Genomic DNA, 22380 nt, shown 5'->3' with positions numbered 1-22380 from the left:
CAAAAGAGGGCCATGAAAGACATAAGAGGGCAATTTACTTAGTTACACCTCTTTAGCGTGTGGTACTTTAGCTCAAAAATGCAAAATCCAGTTTAATCAGGTTTCTGAGTATAAATTAATTCATCGCTTTCTCATGTTCTTCCTATTTAACGAGGATTATATAATGCAACGGATTTACAAATGTCAGGAGTCTTTGCCAGTTAACATGGAACTATTACCAAGGCTGCATTTATTTGAAGTAAATACAGTAAAAATAAACACATTGTGAAATTATTACAATTTAAATTACAATTTAAAGCTGCAGTCTGTAAGTTTTGCCTCTTTGTCACCATCTCTGTTTGAAACCTGCTATTGCAGTTATTTGCGTAATTGTCATCTCTATGTGGGTTGTGCATTGACACGGCTGCTCAGCGCGGATGAATCCGCTTGCTTTCAGTCACCACATCGGTGTGGATACTGTACTTATGTCTTGGAAGTATGACCAAAATAACAATTTTCACTCGAATGTCATTTGAACAAGTAACAAATCTGCCACTTTTGTGGGGAAAAAAAAAAAGCATTACAATAAATTGCGCTATATGGTGATTTTAATCGTTTAGCCCATATCACATCAAACCGTGCAAATTATTATTATACTTTGTTCTCAAATTGTTAATGTTAACAACATCAGCATTGCATAACTATGTGTATTTAGTGTATTAGCGTTACCTGTAGATTTCAATTTCTGTGCAGTCTAATCTCTAGCGTTAATTTGTCATACCATACAATCCGCCATCAAAATGTTTAATTATTCCAGCTGCTGCGAGAAAAAGCTATAAATGATCCGCCGCCTACAGCATACTCGCATGCATATAGCCAACTACCTGGGACGACTCCTTTATGTAAACAAACCTGACATAATGACGCAAAGATGACGGCAACATGCTCAAATTTCCCGCAGAAACCTACCAGTACCACCCGAATTAGAAAACATTATTACAAGCTTACCGTTGTGAATCAGGCAAGGTAAGGAGATAGTTTTGAACACTGGCTGGTTATGTACTTGCTCAAAAATTGACTTTTGGATAAATTGACTTTGGATAAAAAAAAAAAAAAGTTACGGACTGTAGCTTTAAATAACTGTTCTATTTTGATATATTTTAAAATGCAGACATTGCTCCAGTCTTCAGTGTCAGCATTTATTTGAAATAGAAATATTTTATAACATCATAAATGTCTTTATTGCCTCTCATCCATCCATACTTGCATCCATCCATACCTGCATACATATTTACATACTTGCATACTATAACATTTGCCATTTTTGTTGTTGATTTTTAAAGTTCTAATTAAGTGAACAAATACCACACATGTATAAAATGAATGTTTGCTCAGGATATTCACATGCGAGTAGAATTTTATCTGTAAATTGTTTATTTTTTATATTATTTTTTTTTTTACCTACTTGTACCCAATGCAGATTTTTTTAACACTATACACACACTTGCATGTGCATGTCTGTGAATGTCACCTTGCATTTTGTAAGTTTGCACTCCGTATATTGCAGTCATATTGGGAAAACAATAATTTTGCCAGCATCATTACCGTAATCCTTTTAGTGAACCAGGTGCTAAAACAGTTTATAGACAGTTTAAATAAATGATGCTATTATTTCAGCAGGTGCTGTTCATTGTTAGACAGTTTCCCCCCTTTGTATCGGTATGTGAATTTGCTGTATGGGTACTTTTGTATGGCTGTACACGCATGTAATAAAGTTACTGTATAACCATTTAAATGTGTGCTGTTTTTAGGGGTTAAATGTAATTTTTTATCATTTGATGAGGTGTGATTTTCCCTGAAGTGGATACAAACAATCCTTCAGTTGTGATTTTGGATAGCTGAGTAATCCCAGAATTCAATATGTTTTTAGACGTCATAATAACAGATAGATTTAGCTCTCATGTTCTCTGTGGACTGCAGTGCCATCAGGGTGATTGAGATAATACATTTAGCCATGCTTCATTTTATAGCTCATTCAGTTCATTGAATGCTTGTGAGAATGGATTTCTAGGTCACAGCTATTGTAGCTTATGAAAAGCCTAATGCGTTAGCATATTAGCTTGAGATCAAATACAGATAAATATAATTTATGAGCTTACATGTTCGTAGTCCTCCTTTAATCTTATTCACTCTTCACTTTCTCTCAAGCATTTTAGCTCAATTTCTCTTTCAGTATCCTCTCTTTCTCCTTTTTTCTTTTTCCTCTCCACTTTTCACATCTTTCCTCACTGCCTTTGTTTGAATGTCTGTGAAATAGTGTGTCTGTAAATGGCTTCATTGCCATAGTTCCCTTTAAAGCATTAGACCTACACTTAGATTCCTCCATAGCCATTAGCCTTCCCTCTCACCCAAGGATAAGGGACAATGATGAATTAACTATATAGCTGTGATCGAGCAGCGTCAGCCTCCCCTCAGATCATCTCTCACTAGTCGTTTGCCCACGTCCAGGCATGTGACAGAAGCTGCCTGGTGGCCAACAGAGGAAGGACATGATGCTGGATTTATGGCAACGCCAATGAGGCACAATTAGCATCAGGTGCACATCATTACATGCTGCTGGCAGGACTGATGTCACACCAGATCCTGTCATGAGCCTGTACATCTGATAGGAAATGAAAAAATAAGAGATGAAAAAAAAGTCACTAATAGACACACATGGCCATCATCCTTTAACCTCCTTGTGCTGATTTGACATATTCAGAATAATTTGACCTTGTTTTTATATACACTACTGTTAAAAAATTTGGGCTCAGTAAGATTTTTTGTTTTTGTCTCTTATGCTCACCAAGGCTGCCTTGATTTGTTTTAAAATACAGTAAAAACGGTAAAATTGTGAAACGACTGCTTTATATTTTAAAATGTAATTTATTCCTGTGAAGGCAAAGCTGAATTTAAGAATAATTAAAAAAAAAATAATTATATATATATATATATATATATATATATATATATATAATATAATATAATATAATATATAATATAATATAATATAATATAATATAATATAATATAATATAATATAATATAATATAATATAATAAATATATATATATATATATATATATATATATATATATATATATAAATATATATATATATATATATATATATATACTTGATGTACTAAACTAAAACTGAAATAAAAATTAACTACACAGACATAATGAAAAATTACAAAACACAACAAAATTACCAAAACTTCAACTAAAATTAAAACTGAAAAAATAAAAACTGATTTAAAATATTAATAAAAATAAAACAGTATCTCAAAAAGTATAATATTCTCAATGATACTAAAATAATCCCATCAAATCCCAACTAAACAGTGCTAAAGGCAAATGTAAATAATATGAATCAAAATGTTTTGAGATCCAATCATGATCCTGATTGGACAGAATCCTCCTCCGCATTGTTTAACATCCAACATCCTCATTTATCAACATCCAATGGCATATATCCAAAGGACTCTTAAATATCTTAAATAAACTAAAATAATTAACATAATTAACTTTGTGGTTGCTAATTTTCACAAAATCAGAGTGCCTCTTGAAATTCAGTCATAATTTTGCCACAAGTGCCGATTTGTCTTGCCCAACTATCTAGATGGATGTTAAAGGGGTAGTTCATCCAAAAATGAAAATTCTGTCATCATTTGGAAGAATGTTTTTAAACCATTTAAAGACATTGACTACCATAGTAGGGGGAAAAAATACTATGGTAGTCAGTGGGTGGAGACGAGATCTGCTTGGTTACAAACATTCTTCGAAATATTTTCATTTGTGTACAGTAGAAGAAAGAATTTTATACAGGTTTGGAACAACTTGAGGGGGAGTAAATGACAATTTTCATATTTTCATTTTTGGGTGAACTATCCTTTTAATACCATGTGCAAAAACAGGACCTGAATGCTAGTGATTCATTAGCTACTCTCTTATACCAAAACTGTTTGCTGTTGTAGGTATGATTACGTGGAGGTGAAGGAACCTGTTGGAGAGATAGTGTTGGGTCGTTGGTGTGGCTCACAGATGGTTCCAGGGCCCCAGGTATCCAAGGGGAACCAGATCCTGATCCGCTTCGTCTCTGATGAATACTTTCCCTCAGACCCTGGATTCTGCATCCGTTACACTTTGCTTCATCAGGTAAGAAACGACTCATACACCACGTTCTTCCTAATGCTTATGCAACATTTATTGAGAGCTGGCTACGTTTTTGTTGAAAACATTTTGTTAATCCCTAATGACCCTGTGCTAAATTTATATCTCCACCTGATTAACATTAAATACACAGTGTGCACAAGATAAAGTGTTTTATGAGAAATACAGTGTACCTTGTTTAACAGAAATCGAAGAGATATGCTTACTTGAAAAAACAGGGGCCAAAAAACGAAAAGGATCTTGGAAGTAAGAACCATACTTCCATTTTATTACAATGCATCTGTTGCTGTAATCACCATCCCTTTCCTCTGAAATGACCTGGCAACCTTAAATGGCACTTACGAAGTTGGAAATTTCAAGTTCTAATCATATTCCTACCTCAGAGACCTTCTCCTCAATGTTTCACTTTATGTGGTGGTGAAAACCACAGCGGGGCGTGCTACGGTGTTTTCCACCTTGGCCATGGTTCAGTTTCCTCCCTTTAATTTACACCCTGACAGGCGTCACACGGCACATTTGAAAAGGATTATTCCCCTGAAATGATTTAATAGACATGCTTGGCTTTGATGTGTGATGCCTGTCAAAGTTTTATGACTCCACTTTCCCTTGCATTTGTTTACTGAGCCTTCAGAGCGTGTCTGAACGCTTTGCTATGTTGCGCGAAAATTGCTCTCATTGTATTCAAGTGAACAAAGGTGTGCTTTATCTCCTTGTGGTAGATAATGGCTGCATCTATTCTGCTGAAATATAATTATTGTAGTGTTGATTGTGGTGAGGTAGGCCACTAAAATTAGACAGGACAAATGCGGCTATGGATTATTAAAAGGCAAAGAAAATGAATATATTGCTTCCATATGCCATTTTCTTCTGAACTCAGATCTTTTTCATTGAAAGTGATCAGCAGATGCTGATCTGCAAGTTTTACATAACCTACATAACCTGCCAACAAACAAATGTTGCATCACATTTAATATCCAATCACAAAGCTAGACACAACTATTCAAAAGTTTTGGGTGCAGTAAGTAACTTTTTTCTTCTTTTTAAGAAATTGTTACTTTTATTCAGCAAGGACGCGTTATCAAAAGTGAGAGTTAAGACTTTAGAAACTGAGAAACTCTAGAAATTGTAATCTAATTGTACTCTGTTATTGTATTAATATTTCACAATATTACTATTTTTACTGTATCAAATAAATGCATCCTTGGTGAGCATAAGAGACCTCTGTCAGAAACATAAAAAAAATCACCCTGACCCCAAACATTTAAACAGCGGTGTAAATGAAATTCACATCAATCAATGCACACATTATTTGTAACTAATTTTATTTATCATTTTGCAAACTTTATGTATTATCTATACCTTCCTATCCGTTGAGCAGCTCCAGGTTCCTGGTAGGGGCCAGCGAAGAGACAATTTTTCCTGGCCTTCTCTGTGGTATAAATGTAATTGCTTTAGTTCATTTCTGGCTTCAATACTGATGTCCTAACAATAGAAAGACATTGGTGTGCCTTTTAAGGAGAACTTCTGAACAATGGCACAAATCATGGAAATGGTACTTTTCAATTTAGCTATTTTTAGGGATTTTTCCCCCCCTACATTACATTTAATTTTAGCTTTTAGATATAAAATGAGGTATGTTTGTATGTAAAAGGTTGTGTAAATGAGTATATTCTCTCCGTTTTATACTACAGTAGGTGCTGTTTTTCTTTGAGCAGTGCTGTATTATTGCAGAGGAGAGGTGGTTGTGTTATGGCTGGTTTCTGGACACAGAGCTCGCATCAGAGAAGGTGTGGCTGAATCGAGCTCTATTTATAGTGTATGTGGAGGAGGATGTCAAGCTGGAACCTACAATTCCAATACTGACTCCTCCAGCCCTGACTCACAGTGCATAGTTTTTGTTTTCCTCCTGCTCGCCAAAGAGCTTGTGGACGGGAGCTGCATTTTTTAAATGTTGCCTGCATAAAATGCTCAAAATATTGTCATAAAATTTCAGGAAGTGTGTGGCAGAATGACTTCAACAGACCAAAAATAAGTAATTTGCTCTTTAATGAAACTTTGCTTGACAGTCCTACACATTTCGACATGACAATTATGTGAGAAACACTTAATAATAGTTTATGTGACTAAAGTGTGATCATTATGTGAGCATGTGATACATTGTTAAATTCCAGATGGCAAATACAAAAATACAATTTCATAATAAAATGAAATGAAAAATGCACATGGAACTCCTTTTCTAGCTCTTAAATGATTAAAAGAGCTGTTATTTATCTTCAGTCCTGTTAAAGTCACCTTCTCTCTGGTAGCATGCCCTAATACCTAGTTTAATTTGCATATCATGTACCACCTATTGTCAACTAAATTGTATAAAGACAGCAGTGTTGTTAATGACACTTCAATTTAATAGGAATCTAGCTTGGATTCCCTTACCAAAAAAAATAAATAAATAACAAAAAGCTGTTTAAGTGTCTCTATTAGGGTCTTTTTGTTAGCACTGAATAATTCAACATTATTTTGTGACCTTCTTGAGTACTGGGGGCTGGAAATATGTATAAAATATGTATAAATATGTATAAATATGTATAAAGACAAACAGAAGTCAACATGTTGTCTGTAATATCACAATTAGCATTTAAGCTATCATACAAAGTATAAATGGGTCTGTTTGCGCCAGCTGCTTTTATATTTTAGAAAAGGAGTCATATTTGAGGGTCCTTGGCATGTGGGATAGGCTATTGCTTTTACCATATTTTATCTATCTGGCTTATGCAAATGGATTATAAGTTTGCTAAGGCATAGATGTATAACCAGCCTCCTTCCTTTAGTGTAAGGAGCAAAACATTTCAACTATCAACCTGGATGAAATATCCATCAATAAAACCCAACTACACAAACGGATAAAGTGGATAAGGTCAGACTATTGCAGAGATCAGCATTCCCAGTTTATGTGGCATTCAGTTTTCTGTTGAGCAACATCATGCATTTTGGAAGTGTTAATTCGCCTGACTTCACAAATCCAGTGCACTTCTCATAAAACACTTAATGGTGTTGTTTTAGTGTTTACCATACCTGTGTTTATAGCCAATTCTTTTTTTTAATATTTCCTTTGCTGTCCATTGATGCTCAGTTAAATGATGTGTGCTTCAGATCTTCTGGTTTAAGGTTCGCCACTTATGATGCAATTTAGGAAAATGAGTGGCCTGGCTGGCTGACTGTTGGCTTTGTACGGCATGGCAATGGGCTGCCATGTTGGAACAGCCCAATTCTGTTTCTCTGTGGTCAACCTCAGCTACTGGAAACCCGGGATCACGGGGGCAGCTCTACACTTTCTGTTTAAACAAGCAATCACTCCCCCTCACCACTTTCACCGAGAGAAGGGGGAAAATAAGCTCCAGCTGCGATTCTCAGGAAGAGATTTTGGGAACTGGTAAGGGTTTGAGGGAAGAGGTCATTAAAACAGCGCCTAGCTCTGGAAATAAGAAATGTTTTGTGATTTCTCACGAGAGTCAGGAACTGCTGGACTGCTGCTTTTTGCTCTCAGCTGGATTTCATAGATGTTTTCCTCCTTGAATCAACCTGAAAGATGCCTTTTGCATGTGCTTTTTGATTTCTACTGGCTTTGTACCATCTGAAATATCTAGGTCAGTCAGGGCGCAGGCTGAGGTCCTTTACATCGATCTGCAAGCATTCGCATCATTATCACATTGCACAATCTGATTGGCTTTTGCTGATCCTGCAACCAATGAGACTGCTTGCTGAACATTCAAATAATCTGGTTCAGTGTTTACTATAGGCCAGTTGCTCTGAAATCTTCCACCTCTCCCAGCTCCACCTGCCTAGATCTGCTATGGCAGTGGTTTTCAAAGTGCCTGCCGGGGGGCACGGGAGATCTGCAGAAAAAGAAAAGAAATAAAAATTTTAAAAAGGAAAAAAAAGGATGTGGCATTGGCAGTTGGCTCTCTGCTTTATAAAGCAGCATCAAATGCCAATTCCTCTGAATCTTTCTTCTTCAGACCATTGACTTTGCACTGTCTGAACAAGTTCGACATAGAAGTTCCTCGCCAAAGAAAAGCATCTCCTCAGCGCATGAGGCGCCCTATACTGTTCATACAATGCAGCATCAACTGAAATATATATATAAATGTTTCAACAGCAACACAAAGTGAAACAATTACAGGTGTTTTTCATCGCAGTCATTGTAAAATTATTTAGTAGTCTCAAACAAAGGTAAGATGTGTTTCTTGCCAAGCAGAGTAACAGGTTTGATAGGCACCAAAAGTGAGAGATGGTTGCTGAGGCCAAACTAAGTTCAGGACATGTTTTTTATAAACCATTTTAAATTTGCAACAGCTTCTCTTCAAAAGAGAGACGTTAACATGCAGTGTGAACACAGTATGCACTTGTGTATATAAGAACCTTTGTAGTTGCCACTTGTTTTTAAAGTAATTGTAGATGGCGGTTTTGTTGGCCAGACCTTTCCTCTCAGTAGCATTTGTTCAGGACAACCACAAGGATTATTGAATTACTTAAGGCATATCATTTCAAACACAATACCTATTCAAAATTCAGAGTTCGATGTGTGGAAATGACTCCAGTCACTTCATTTCTCTGCTCCTCTTCTTACAACCACTGTGTATGATTGGCATGCCACCAAGCATGGCCTTCACTAAAATATGTCCACAGTGAATCACGTGCATTTTTGAGTGAGACCTCTGCACTGTTATTTGGTTTTCTAAAGAACTGACTGCTCTCATGTGTGTTCTGACGAGCTACTGGCAGACGTCTGAGTCTGTGCGCTCATTTCCATCTGCCATTTTCCTTGTAGTCTAACAGAACCGTACAACCTGCAAGCAATTTGAAACATCATGTTGTCAGGCTGCAGAACATAATAAATGTGGCCATTATTTTTCAGATAATATTTTACCTTAAAATCAGTGCATCGGTTATGAAATTTGATGACATAAAAAAAGAGATATGTAGGAGGAAAGGTGCCTTAAGTGTGACTTTGATTTATGTATTTTAAGTGATTTTTAAATTCCTGGAAATTTAAAGGGTTAGTTCACCCAAAAATTAAAATTCTGTCATTAATTACTCACCCTCATGTCATTCCAACAGTGTCCTACACTGCTGACAGGGAATAGAAGAAATTGTTGAATAAAGTTGCTATTTTTGCGCACAAAAATTAGAATACTTAATTGAACCACTGTGGTCACGTTGGCTATGTTTTAACTACCTTTCTGTGCCTTGAAATTTGGAATGACATTGTTGTGTATAGGGCAGGGGCATAGTTTGTGGGGGGGATGGGGGGAGGTAACCCCCCAATATTCAAATCCATCAGTTACTACCCCCCAATATAATACAACTCTACCAATGTTCAGCCCCCCCAAAGTTGAAACCAAATCTACGCCCTTGGTATGGGGGATCAGAAACCTCTTGGATTTCATCAAATATTTCTTAATTTGTGTTCTGAAGATGAACGAAGGTCTTACAGGTTTGGAATGACATGAGGGTGAGTCATTAATGACAGAAATTTCATTTTTGGGTAGACTAACCCTTTAAGTTCTTAGTTTTAAAGGTCAAAAAACTCAGTATTTCCTCATTTAAAAAGTTTAATCAAAATAAATGAATGTTTGAGTGTGAATAGTGCATTTCTACAATGGCATCCGTTACTAAATTATTTTTAAAGTCAGATTATGCCAGCGTAATAGAATTCTAAAGATTGGGGAAAGTATTGTCCTTTTTTTCTTTTAAATGTTATATTTCAGTTTATAATTCCATGTTTTATGTCTGAAAGTCTCCTAAATGTCTTATCTTGTAAGCAAAGTTGCACAAGCGCTGTTTTATCCACCTCGAAAGGGACATTTGGCTATGGCTTTAAAGTCGAGGGCTCAGAGGATCTTATAATTGACAGATTGAAAGAGTGCCTCACATTCACAAGCTGTTAATGGTTTCCATTCCCCACTGCTGACCAGTGCCAAAACTGGAAGCCAGTTTTCTGCATTGAAGGATAGCTGAATGTACATGTTTTTAGGAGGTAATTGTAACTGGTCTTGAGAGCTTACAACAAAAGATGATTTAAAACATTTTGATGTGTGCAGTTGATTTACTTTCACTCGCGTCTGATGTGAACTAAAATTATTGTGTTGTGTACTTGAATCTCATAATTCACTGAAGATGTAATGTTGACTTGCAATTCAGTGAGTCAGATGTTAATACACTAAAGCACTCATTAGAATGATCCAAACAAGTCACTTGGGAGTTTGAGTCCTTTTGAACAATTCAAAGGACAAAAAAATAACTGGATTATAAGGTCATACATTTGTTAATCTGACTAAGCTGTTTGTTTTTGCATGAGGACAAGGCAATGAAACAATGTGCTGTCTTTGTTTTATTTTGAAGTACCCTATTCTTTCACCCATCACATTCATGTAGGTTTATATATATATATATATATATATATGTGTGTGTATATGTGTATATGTGTGTGTGTATTATTTGGGTTTCTTTCCATATATAAATTAGCGACATATTAAAAAACACTAAAGAAGGTTTTTTTGCTTGCCATAATGTCCACATACAGTATTCTTGTTTTGACAGACATGTTTTCAGTGCTTGACTCGGATGCTCTCAATCAGTCTGTCTTGGTGACCTCATTTACCACTTTGTTCATGGCAGCAGTGCAATTTTTATCATTGTAGAAATCACAGGCCTTCCATTGACACCTTGTCCTTTACACAATGGTAACCATGCCAACTCACTCCTCACTTATTACCAGGTTTTACAGTGCACCATTGGACGTGTCATTCATAGGGGGATTATGTTAGTATGTCTGAATTTAAGCTTCTGGAAAAAGGACATGCTGACAGATCCCACAGCACCTGAGGCAATGGAGCAGAGTTGAACTGAGTGCAGAAATATAGCTTTCCTGCAGGCTTCCCAACACCATAGGTATCAGTGTTGCTGCCCTGGCATACATATTTAAGTGTGTGTTCGAGTTCAAACAGGGAGGACTGGTTAAGTGATCCTGTGGGTAATCACGTGTCAAACATTAACTCACAGAAAAACCATTCATTCCCTTATTAATTGGTAATTTGGTATTACAAAAGCTCGTTTATTTCCATATCTTATTTTAAATATAAATTGTGCCTGTCAAAAGTCTTATTTTTGAGAGACACATGCATGTTCCTTTTATTTATATGCAACAAAGGTAATTTAATGGTATGAAGATTTACTTTGACCAAAGAAATAAATGTACAAATGTACTTATTTTCTTCAAACTGTCACCTTAGGCAATAACAGAAGGTTTTGGATGAAATACATGTAGCTATGTCATGTTCTACTTCACAAGTTTCTGTTTCTATTTGGAGAACATGTTAACCATTATATACATGCTCTAGGTTAAAGGATTAGTCCACTTTCAAATAAACATTTCCTGATAATTTACTCACCCCCATGTCATCCAAGATGTCCATGTTTTTCTTTCTTCAGTCAAAAAGAAATTAAGGTTTTTGATAAACATTCCGGGATTATTCTCCTTATAGTGGACTTCAATGGACTCCACTGTTGAAGGTCAAAATTAGTTTCAGTGCAGCTTCAAAGGGCTTTAAATGATACCAGACGAGGAATAAGGGTCTTATCTAGCGAAACGATCGGTCATTTTCTAAAAAAAAAACACAAATGTATATGTTTTATAAACACAAATGATCACCTTGCAAGTGCTTCCGCTTTCCATATCTTTCAAAAAGCTTACGCTGTATGTCCTAGGCCTTCCCTATTCAAGTACACCTTCCCAATATGGAAAGCAGAATGGTGGAAGCACTTGCAAGGCGATAATTTGTGTTTTATAAAGCATATACAGTTGTTGTGTTTTGTTTTTTTAAATAACCGATCATTTAGTTAGATAAGACCCTTATTCCTCATCTGGTAAAGTCCTTTAAAGCTGCACTGAAACTGTAATTTTGACCTTCAACCGTGTGGAGACCATTGAAGTCCACTATAAGGAGAATAATCCTGGAATGTTTTCATCAAAAACCTTAATTTCTTTTCAACTGAAGAAAAAAAGACATGGACATCTTGGATGACATGGGGGTGAGTAAATTATCAGGAAATTGTAATCCTTTAAATGCCCTACAGAGCGTTATTAAGTGAGTGATTGAGTAATTGAATTAATGCATTAAAAACCATGAAAAACAGGTGGTGATGGTTGAGCATTGATTGCATTGCAGGTTAGTATGTAAGGCATTTTGTTTAGTGTTTGTAGTTTACAAAATGGCACAAATTCTCAATTGAAAATGCCAGTCTGTTGTTAGAAATGAAGGCTATTTTTTGCGAGCTATAGCAAAGAAATTGAAGAGTTTATTAGAGAAAAGGCAGTACTGGGTCTAGAAAAGACTGAAAAAGGAGTAGAAGGCCCAAATGTATCCCTCCTCAAGATGTCCAGCCTTCACAACAGACATTTAACTAGTCCTCAGCTTACTGCACAGCTCAATGACGCACGTAATGTAAACATCCACTGTCACTAGAAGGCTCAGAGATGCAATGCTGATGAGCAGATTTTCCTGCAAGAAACTACTCCTTAAGGCTACAAATAATGCAAAGTGACTAAAGTGGGCAAAAACGCACAAGAACTGGACAGTGAATGATTGGAAGAAAGTTTTGTGGACAGATGAGTCCAAATTTGACATTTTTGGCTCTAACAGAAGAACTTATGTAAAACAGAACAGGAGAGATGTTAGCAGACTGCCTCACACCCACAGTCCAACATGGAGGTGGAAGTGTAATTGTTTGGGGATGTTTTATGGCAGGAAAGTTTAGAGACTTGAAGTTCAGTGAAAGAAATACTGAACTTATAGCTGCCTATAAACAATGGGAACATGTATGCGTCTCTCAAAAACCATAAGACTTGGTGTTTCCAAACTTTTGCCAGGCACTGTATATACACACACATTATATAATGGGTATCATAACACATACAGTGGGTACAGAAAGTATTCAGACCTCAAATTTTTCACTCATAATTTTTTTCCTCATTACACACAGCACCCCATATTGACAGAAAAACACAGAATTGTTGGCATTTTTGCAGATTTATTCAAAAAGAAAAACTGAAATATCACATGGTTCTAAGTATTCAGACCCCTTGCTCAGTATTTAGCAGAAGCACCCTTTTGATCTAATACAGCCATGAGTCTTTTTGGGAAAGATGCAACAAGTTTTTCACACCTGGATTTGGGGGTCCTCTGCCATTCCTCCTTGCAGATCCTCTCCTGTTCTGTCAGGTTGGATGGTAAACGCTGGTGGACAGCCATTTTTAGGTCTCTCCAGAGGTGCTCAATTGGGTTTAAGTCAGGGCTCTGGCTGGGCCATTCAAGAACAGTCACGGAGTTGTTGTGAAGCCACTCCTTCGTTATTTTAGCTGTGTGCTTAGGGTCATTGTCTTGTTGGAAGGTAAACCTTCGGCCCAGTCTGAGGTCCTGAGCACTCTGGAGAAGGTTTTCATCCAGGATATCCCTGTACTTGGCCGCATTCATCTTTCCCTCGATTGCAACCAGTCGTCCTGTCCCTGATGCTGTCACCACCATGCTTCACTGTTGGGACTGTATTGGACAGGTGATGAGCAGTGCCTGGTTTTCTCCACACATACTGCTTAGAATTAAGGCCAAAAAGTTCTATCTTGGTCTCATCAGACCAGAGAATCTTATTTCTCACCATCTTGGAGTCCTTCAGGTGTTTTTTAGCAAACTCCATGCGGGCTTTCATGTGTCTTGCACTGAGAAGAGGCTTCCGTCGGGCCACTCTGCCATAAAGCCCCAACTGGTGGAGGGCTGCAGTGATGGTTGACTTTCTACAACTTTCTCCCATCTCCCAACTGCGTCTCTGGAGCTCAGCCACAGTGATCTTTGGGTTCTTCTTTACCTCTTCTCCCCCGATAGCTCAGTTTGGCCAGACGGCCAGCTCTAGGAAGGGTTCTGGTCATCCCAAACGTCTTCCATTTAAGGATTATGGAGGCCACTGTGCTCTTAGGAACCTTAAGTGCAGCAGAACTTTTTTGTAATCTTGGCCAGATCTGTGCCTTGCCACAATTCTGTCTCTGAGCTCTTCAGGCAGTTCCTTTGACCTCATGATTCTCATTTGCTCTGACATGCACTGTGAGCTGTAAGGTCTTATATAGACAGGTGTGTGGCTTTCCTAATCAAGTCCAATCAGTATAATCAAACACAGCTGGACTCAAATGAAGGTGTAGAACCATCTCAAGGATGATCAGAAGAAATGGACAGCACCTGAGTTAAATATGAGTGTCACAGCAAAGGGTCTGAATACTTAGGACCATGTGATATTTCAGTTTTTCTTTAATAAATCTGCAAAAATGTCAACAATTCTGTGTTTTTCTGTCAATGTGGTGTGCTGTGTGTAAGTGAAAAAAATGAACTTGTATGTATGCATGTTTTTTTTTTTTTTTGCACACTTGAAAATGTATGGTTTATTCTATGATTAGATATTATTTTGGGCAAAACTTACAAAGGCCAATTTCACAGCTAACATTTTCTCCATTCTAAATAGACAATGCAATAATATATCATTTCAGTTACTCCTTAATTGGAGATTATGCACAGTAAATCTGCTCTTAAATTAAGTGATATTTACCTTGGTTTTGCTTTGTTTCTTCATACATCAGATATTCATGTTTAATTAAAGCATTAAACCAGGAGAAGGCAAGTTCGGTCCTAGAGAGCCACTGTCCTGCTGAGTTTAGCTCCAACCTTAATCAAACACACCTGAACAAGCTAATCAAGCTCTTCAGGATTACTAAGGCTATAGGCAGCTGAAGGTTTTTTTCAGGGTTGGAGCTAAACTCTGCAGGACAGCAGCTCTCTAGGACCGAACTTGCCTACCCTTGCATTAAACAATTCTAAAAATAAACCAGGCCTCTGCAGAACACTTTTAAAATCACATTAAAAATGAAATTCTTGTTTGTTTGTTTGTGTGTTCAGAGGCAGTCAGAGCCAGAGGCCCCTGCAGTGATTCCTGCATGGATGCAGAGTGTGGATGTTCTGAGTGAAGCTGTAGCTGGTTTCAGCACAATGGAGGAAGTGATGAAATACCTGGAGCCGGATCGCTGGCAGGTGGACATGGAGGACCTCTACAAGCCTACCTGGCACGTGTTGGGCAAATCGTTCTTCCATCAAAAGAAATCCAGAGGTAAAGATCTTGTATTTGGAAGTATTAGTCAATTGAAATATTGGAACTTTTTTTTTTTTTTGTAAATCTGCTGTCTATTTTTGTTTGCGTAGGAGTGGTGGACCTGAACCTGCTTCGTGAGGAGGTGCGGCTTTACAGTTGCACTCCACGGAACTTTTCTGTCTCATTGCGTGAGGAACTGAAAAGGACGGACGCCATCTTCTGGCCCAGCTGCCTGCTGGTGAAGCGCTGTGGAGGGAACTGCGCATGCTGCTCTTTCAACTGCTATGATTGCCAGTGCTCGCCTACCAAGGTGGCCAAAAAATATCATGAGGTACAGCAAACAGAAGGCCTTCCATTACACTCTACTTTTCACATTTTGGGTTTTGTTTAGTACTTCTTATATGAATAAAAATGGTGCATCTCACACAACATTTCTGCTGTTTACATCTTAATGATGTTGTGATGTTGATGATTTCAGATTATGAAAAGGTAGCATATGTCCAACAATTAGGCCGTGTGTCCACCAAAGCGTTTTTAACCAGCTGAAAATGCTAGGCGCTCTGCTGAAAACGCCTTGCTGTCATCGCTCGAGAGTGCTTCTGCAGCACAGCATTTTTTTTTTTTCAGATGCTTGCTATGATACAGAATATCCACGGAAATGTTATTAATATCTCATTTCATAGTTTGTTTCTGTACTGTTTCTATATAAAAAAAAATCTTGATAAAAGAATAGCTCTGGCTCTTGTTTTAAATGATTTTGTTCCGTTATTATGCTTGTTGTCATCTGATTACGCTGTACAAGCAGAATGTGGCGGTTAGTCGGTGTTTTATTTGTCCCGCCCCTCCTCTACTCTGATTGGACGGTTGGCTAAAAAGTGACAGTGATGAGCGCAGCGTTTACTCAAAGTTTAACATTCTTCAACTCAAGGCGGTAAAAAACGCAGAGCACTCAGCGCTTGAGCGTGAAAAAGACGCTCAGCGCCTCGTTTCGCTCCTGGCCTTTAAAAAAAACTCAATGCTCCCATTAAAAAATATTTGGAAAAGTATGCTAGCCGCTGGAAAAAAAACGCTTTGATGGACAAATGGCTTTAAATATTAGCATAATACATACCAAATCTTCTCAAGAGTTTTTGTATATATAGGCATTGATCTGCAAGTCTAACCCAAATGAGGTATAACACTAAAACATATTGTCTATAGGGGCACTTACTTTATTTGTATTTTACTTTATTTGTAATTTATTATTTGTAACAATTAATCTATCCATTCTCAAAATCACTTGTCCTATGTATGGTCAAGTGAGAGCAATCATTAAAATAAATTAAAAATAAATGCATCTAAATGTACTTATATCTATTTAGATGTATTTATTATTCCTGTATTAATGTTTAATATATTTGTATTTATTTTTAAAGGCATTGTATATTTAAATATAAATGCTTATGTGGCACATTTAATTTGAGTTGGATCTAAAATTCATCCTGAGTTTAGAGAAAATTTAAGTGCAAATCATAATTTGGACATGGTTAGTGAATGAGACCCATGGGGAGTAAATGGTAAAGTTATGATATGTTTAAGTACTTTGTGTGAGTGTGTTTTCGTCTGTATCTATATTTGTCTGTTCTTTTGCAGGTTCTGATGCTGAAGCACAGGGCAGGGGGTCGGGGACTGCAAAAAACTCTAACGGATGTCCCCCTGGAGCACCATGAGGAGTGTAGCTGTGTCTGTAAAAATGACTCAGACTAAAGCAGTCTCCGCAATAGAGAGCTACACTGGCCCCCCACAGACTCACCCAGGGAAAATATTTCTTGCTTCGTGCATAAATGAGCGAAAGAGTTTTTACTCTGACATTGCAAACTAATGAAACCCAGCGCTGGATATCTTTTTATTTTGACTTATCTAAGCCTGCGGTTCCATTCGTTTTGAGCTTGCAAATCCATAAACAATTGACCAATGAAGAAGTTTCCATTGGCCCTATGATAGCATGGAGTATCTGCAAGAAAATTGGACACGGTTCTTCTTTGTTTTTTGAGTGTTTGAGTGCATGTATAGGGCTGTGGTATTCCAGGATAACTAGAGGGCCTGAAGTGAGGTTGCTTGGGGGAAAAAATGGATCTGCCACGTTTTTACATATTTTTTTTCTTATTTTTTTACAACTTAAATATCAAAGGACCTTGACTATGCATCCACTTTCAGCGATCCAAGGACATTTTTGAGGTGGCGTGGACATCCTCCTCAATAGTATCCCAAAGAAATTAATTACACTGTCATAAACCAGCACTGTGTCGCCTACTCATCGGTGAATTAAAATTAGACATTTTCATTAATAATTCATAAAGAATATTCCAGGAAAGATAAGGATGTCCCTCTTTTTTTTTAAACCAGAGTTGTGCAGTCATGTCTGCATTTTTGCTCATTTGCTATGAACTATAGACTCTTATGAGAATGACTCCATTCAAGAGAGAACACTAAAATACAAAAGTGAAACTTGTGTAAATACATTTCAAATTGTGATTTGTTGACTTTTCCTGTCATTACTGTTTTTGGTACGAAAATTTTGGCATGTAAGAATCATTTTTCCCCTTTCATAATCACTGTAGTATTTTCAGTATTAGTCACTCTTTTGTAGAGACATTCATACATTTATTGTGTTTTTTTTTTTTTTTATAGTTTTATTTGAGTAACAAGATTGTTTTTTTTGACTGGAGACAAAATATTCTGAAAAGTGTTAGATATTCATGTAAATAGACTTTTTAGAAGTTAAAGGGACATAGAACTGCCAGTAACATATTCCTCTACAATTAAACAATTAACTAAATTGTTGTGGTTTTTCCAAATGGCACTTAAAGGATTGGTTTGTTCAAGTAATCTTGTCACAAAACTGTAAAGCACTGCCAGGGAACCCTATAACCATGAACTATTAACAACAATCTGTCTTCAGCCATTGAGAGCGTTATTAATGTAAAAGATGTATCTCTGCATTAAGACAGTGGTCTCGCTCACATGTTTTCTTATGAGGTATGTTCTGTATTGTCAGCCAATCAAAACCTTTTTTGAGTTTCATAAGCTTTTCAAGAGTAAAATCATGTGACGTTACACTCAACATTCCTTGAATAGTGACATTACGCATTTAATTTCCTTGTTTTTTGGGGGGAAATGTTCACATCTGCATGGATGCATTAGATGATGTGAATGCTGAAACAATATAACAAAACATCACATTGCTGTAAAATGAAGACTGCGATGTGATTTTACTCACAAATCATCACACATTCAGTTTTGATTTACTGGAAAAAGGAGCTGAGTAAACAAGACATGCAGCATTATTCGCATATTTTTAATCCGCCTTAGATGACCTTTTCTGCTGTCATTTTGTCATACTATTATTCTTTGATGTAATATTTTTGTGACTTGTTTTTATACTTTGATCACAGATTCCTCACACTTGGCAAACCAATTTAACAAGCCACCTTCTGTAAGCAGGCTTTGAGATCATCTTTAAAAGAAGAAAGGCTCATTTTTGTGCATTCTGACAGAGGGGATGAGAATCGGGATTTTGTTGATGTGTCACGTGAAAGTGAGAGAAGTCCCTTGATGTTGTTACACAGCACACACAAATGTAAATCGCAGAAGTTTCTCTGCATGAGACTCATTTAAGGTTCTGAGAGATGCTGCCTGTAGTGGGTTTTCCTCATCTCTTGATGGTTTAGGCTACATCTTGAAGTGTGTGTGACAGTTCAGATAATCGTCAGATTACTATGCAACAGGGAATCTTAAAGGGTAAGTTCACCCGAAAATGAAAATTCTGTCATTTATTACTTACCCTCATGCCGTTCCACACCCGTAGGACTTTCGTTAATCTTCGGAATGCAAATCAAGATATTTTTGTTGAAATCCGATGGCTCCGTGAGGCCTCCATGGGGAACAATGACACTTCCTCTCTCAAGATCCATTAATATATACTAAAAACATATTTAAATCAGTTCATGTGAGTACAGTGGTTCAATATTAATATTATAAAGCTACGACAATATTTTTGGTGCGCCAAAAAAAACCTAAATTACGATTTATATAGTGATGGCCGATTTCAAAACACTGTTTCAGGAAGCTTCGGAGCATTATGAATCAGCATGTCGAATCAACGGTTCGAAGCGCCAAAGTCACTTGATTTCAGCAGTTTGACGGTTTGACACGCGGTCTGAATTATGATTCGACACAGAAGAATCATAACGCTCCGAAGCTTCCTGAAGCAGTGTTTTGAAATCGGCCATCACTAAAGAAGTCATTATTTTGTTTTTTGGCGCACCAAAAATATTCTCGTCACTTTATTATAATATTAATATTGAACCACTGTACTCACATGAACTGATTTAAATATGTTTTTAGTACATTAATGGATCTTGAGAGAGGAAATGTCATTGCTGGCTATGCAGGCCTCACTGGGCCATCGGATTTCAACAAAAATATCTTAATTTGTGTTCTGAAGATTAACGAAGGTCTTACGGGTGTGGAACGGCATGAGGGTGAGTAATAAATTCATAAAAACATTATTTTCATTTTTGGGTGAACTAACCCGCGACTAAGAGACGCCATAAAGTCAATAAAAAATCACAGCCAATCAGAAGAGCATGTGGGCGGGCTCTCTCAGTAAGCTCCTGCTGGGGTCCTCGATGAAGTCGCTACCTGATTGCCTAACCTACCTAACGTTACCAATAATAGGGGGGTAATAATTTGGCGGGGGTCAGAATTAGGCACGACACCGCACTCGCAACGAAATGGATAAGTATAATCAAATTCATGATTATTACACCACTTTAACATTATTAAAAATATACTGAGTTACTGAAGCAATCTTTAAGTTATAGAATACACTTGTCTGTTCACAATGAGTTGACAGTTTGAACGTTTTTTGTTTCTTTTAATTTATTTTGAAGATCTGAGGTGATTTGTCAATTGTTGCTTTCAGTACGGTTATAAAAGCACACAGAATGGTATTCAAACTCATATTAGACACTTTTAACATTAAATAAAGCACATAAAAAGTACCTGAGATTATCACTGTTGTCATACATTGTGTTGTTGTCCCAGCCGCTACGTCGCAGAAAAATAGAAGCCATTTCTAAACGGTTGCGTGTCGCCGTCGTGGCAAGTTTGGACAAAAAATCCGATTAACATGGAAAAGATACCGCTTTCATCGCGTGTCGCGGCGCGTAGCGTCTGGTTAGGACACGGTCGTTAAAAGTGCTTGTATTTTTTTTTTCCTGTATTAAAATACTTTCTTCTTTGGAGAGACCCAGCCATTCATTTCCCTGGAAAATGTAAACACCGTGGACCTGTTACGTTATGAAAATTTGATTTGTTGAAAGTCATACTTCTGCAATTCAGTTTTGGTCACGTTGGTGGTGTGCAAATTATACACTTAACTGTTAATACGCTAACAAAGTCATTACCAAGTGGGCTAGAGGTTATTATTACTTCATCAGCATAATAACATGAAGACTTAATATGCTAGCACATTTCCGTTTACTTACAGAGGATTGGGAATTTCACTGTCACAGTTAATAATAAAAAATGATGGCTGCAAATTTATGAGACTGTCTGAGAACAAAGATGTGCGTATACGAGCGTTGCACTGTGGGCTTGGTCTTATTTGGATAATAACAGGGTGGTTGCTTTGTGGTTTTCCAGGAACTGGGTAATGACTTGACATCTGAGTGGCATTAATCAATGATGAGGACAGTTTGACTTTCCACTGCTAGTGTCATTATGTGATGCACTCACGTTTTAGATCAACAAAAAATCTTACACTTCTCTTCAAATATATTTTTTTTTTTTTCAATGCTGCATTTCATCAAAAATACAACAAAAAATTGATAGTGAAATATTAAATAATAAACTTTTCTATTTAAATATTTTTAAATGTAATTTATTCCTAATGAAGCTGAATTTTCAGCATGATTACTCCAGTCTTCAGTGTCACACGATCCTTCAGAAATAATTATAATATGTTGATTTGGTTTTCAAGAAACATTTCTTATCAATTTTGACAGTTGGGCTGCCTAAGGTTTTTTTTTTTTTTTTTCTTTTGTGGAAAGTATGTTGCTTTTTTATTAGTATTCATTTATAAATAGAAAATTCAAATCTTTTGTAACATTATAAATGTCTTTAATGTCACTTTTGTTGAATTTCATGCATCCTTGCTAAATTAATTTCTTTAAAACAAAAATCTTACTGATCTTAAACAAAGAAAGGGAAAAAAAATACACAATTCTACTATGCCTTATCTTGCCTGTTTTATAGGCTTCACACATGTATTTTGTATAAATCTAAAATTGAGTGTGTAAAGTTTCCCTCAAGTAACAGCTGTAACGGCACTAAAAATTAACAGTCAGTTGTGGTTTAATTCCTTTTAGCACTGAATATGCATAACTCTTAAAAACAAGGTCTGTAATCCCTTTCTAAAACAACCAGTGCTTTTAACACACAAAACATTTACAGTCACATTGTCTCACACATCCTGTGTGTGTTAGGTTTGATAACAAGCTTATTCCGAAGGGGCAGGGAAAAGGCCATTTGTCTTGGAAAACCTTAATCTGTCATGTCCAATTAGAACAGATAGAGGGCAAAGTTTAGACTGTACTGCATTTGCCTCTAGTCTTTGAATAATGCATTTACTTCATAGGCACATATATACGTATTCAGGGTCCTGGAAGGTTAATACATCTAATGCTGTTTTCCATAATCTAAACTAAGTTAATATAAGTGAGCTTTGACTTTCTGAAGTGTTGTTGTAGACAAGATGGCAGAGCGGTCAAGGCCACACTCTATAATCCACTGCGTGTCGCACATGTGAGTGAAAATCACATTTTCCTCAGGTGCTAGGTTTAGTTAAACTTCAAGGAGCTGATGTGCTGCAGCAATTTAAAACTTGAAAGTGTGGTTCCAGTCCTGCTACATTATCATTTAACTAGGTTTGTATATCTTAATAGAAACGGTGAGATTAAAT

At 36.8% G+C, this 22380-nt stretch overlaps 1 protein-coding gene across 2 annotated transcripts in view; it reads left to right on the top strand.

Annotated features, from left to right (window-relative positions):
* Window positions 1-19137, top strand: part of pdgfc (platelet derived growth factor c) — a 58309-nt gene extending 39172 nt beyond the window's left edge. For both annotated transcript variants that reach the window (XM_067378671.1, XM_067378610.1), the window contains 4 exons: window positions 3998-4178; window positions 15185-15392; window positions 15485-15705; window positions 17007-19137. In XM_067378671.1, the coding sequence (XP_067234772.1) occupies window positions 3998-4178; window positions 15185-15392; window positions 15485-15705; window positions 17007-17120 (724 nt within the window). In that variant the 3' untranslated portion in view covers window positions 17121-19137. The remainder of the gene's footprint in view (window positions 1-3997; window positions 4179-15184; window positions 15393-15484; window positions 15706-17006) is intronic.
* Window positions 19138-22380: the final 3243 nt, after the last annotated feature.

This window comes from Chanodichthys erythropterus, chromosome 1 (assembly GCF_024489055.1).
Source record: "Chanodichthys erythropterus isolate Z2021 chromosome 1, ASM2448905v1, whole genome shotgun sequence".
Classification (NCBI taxonomy): domain Eukaryota; kingdom Metazoa; phylum Chordata; class Actinopteri; order Cypriniformes; family Xenocyprididae; genus Chanodichthys; species Chanodichthys erythropterus.
The sequence above is the reverse complement of the archived record's forward strand: the minus strand, read 5'-3'. Positions and strand labels throughout refer to the sequence as shown.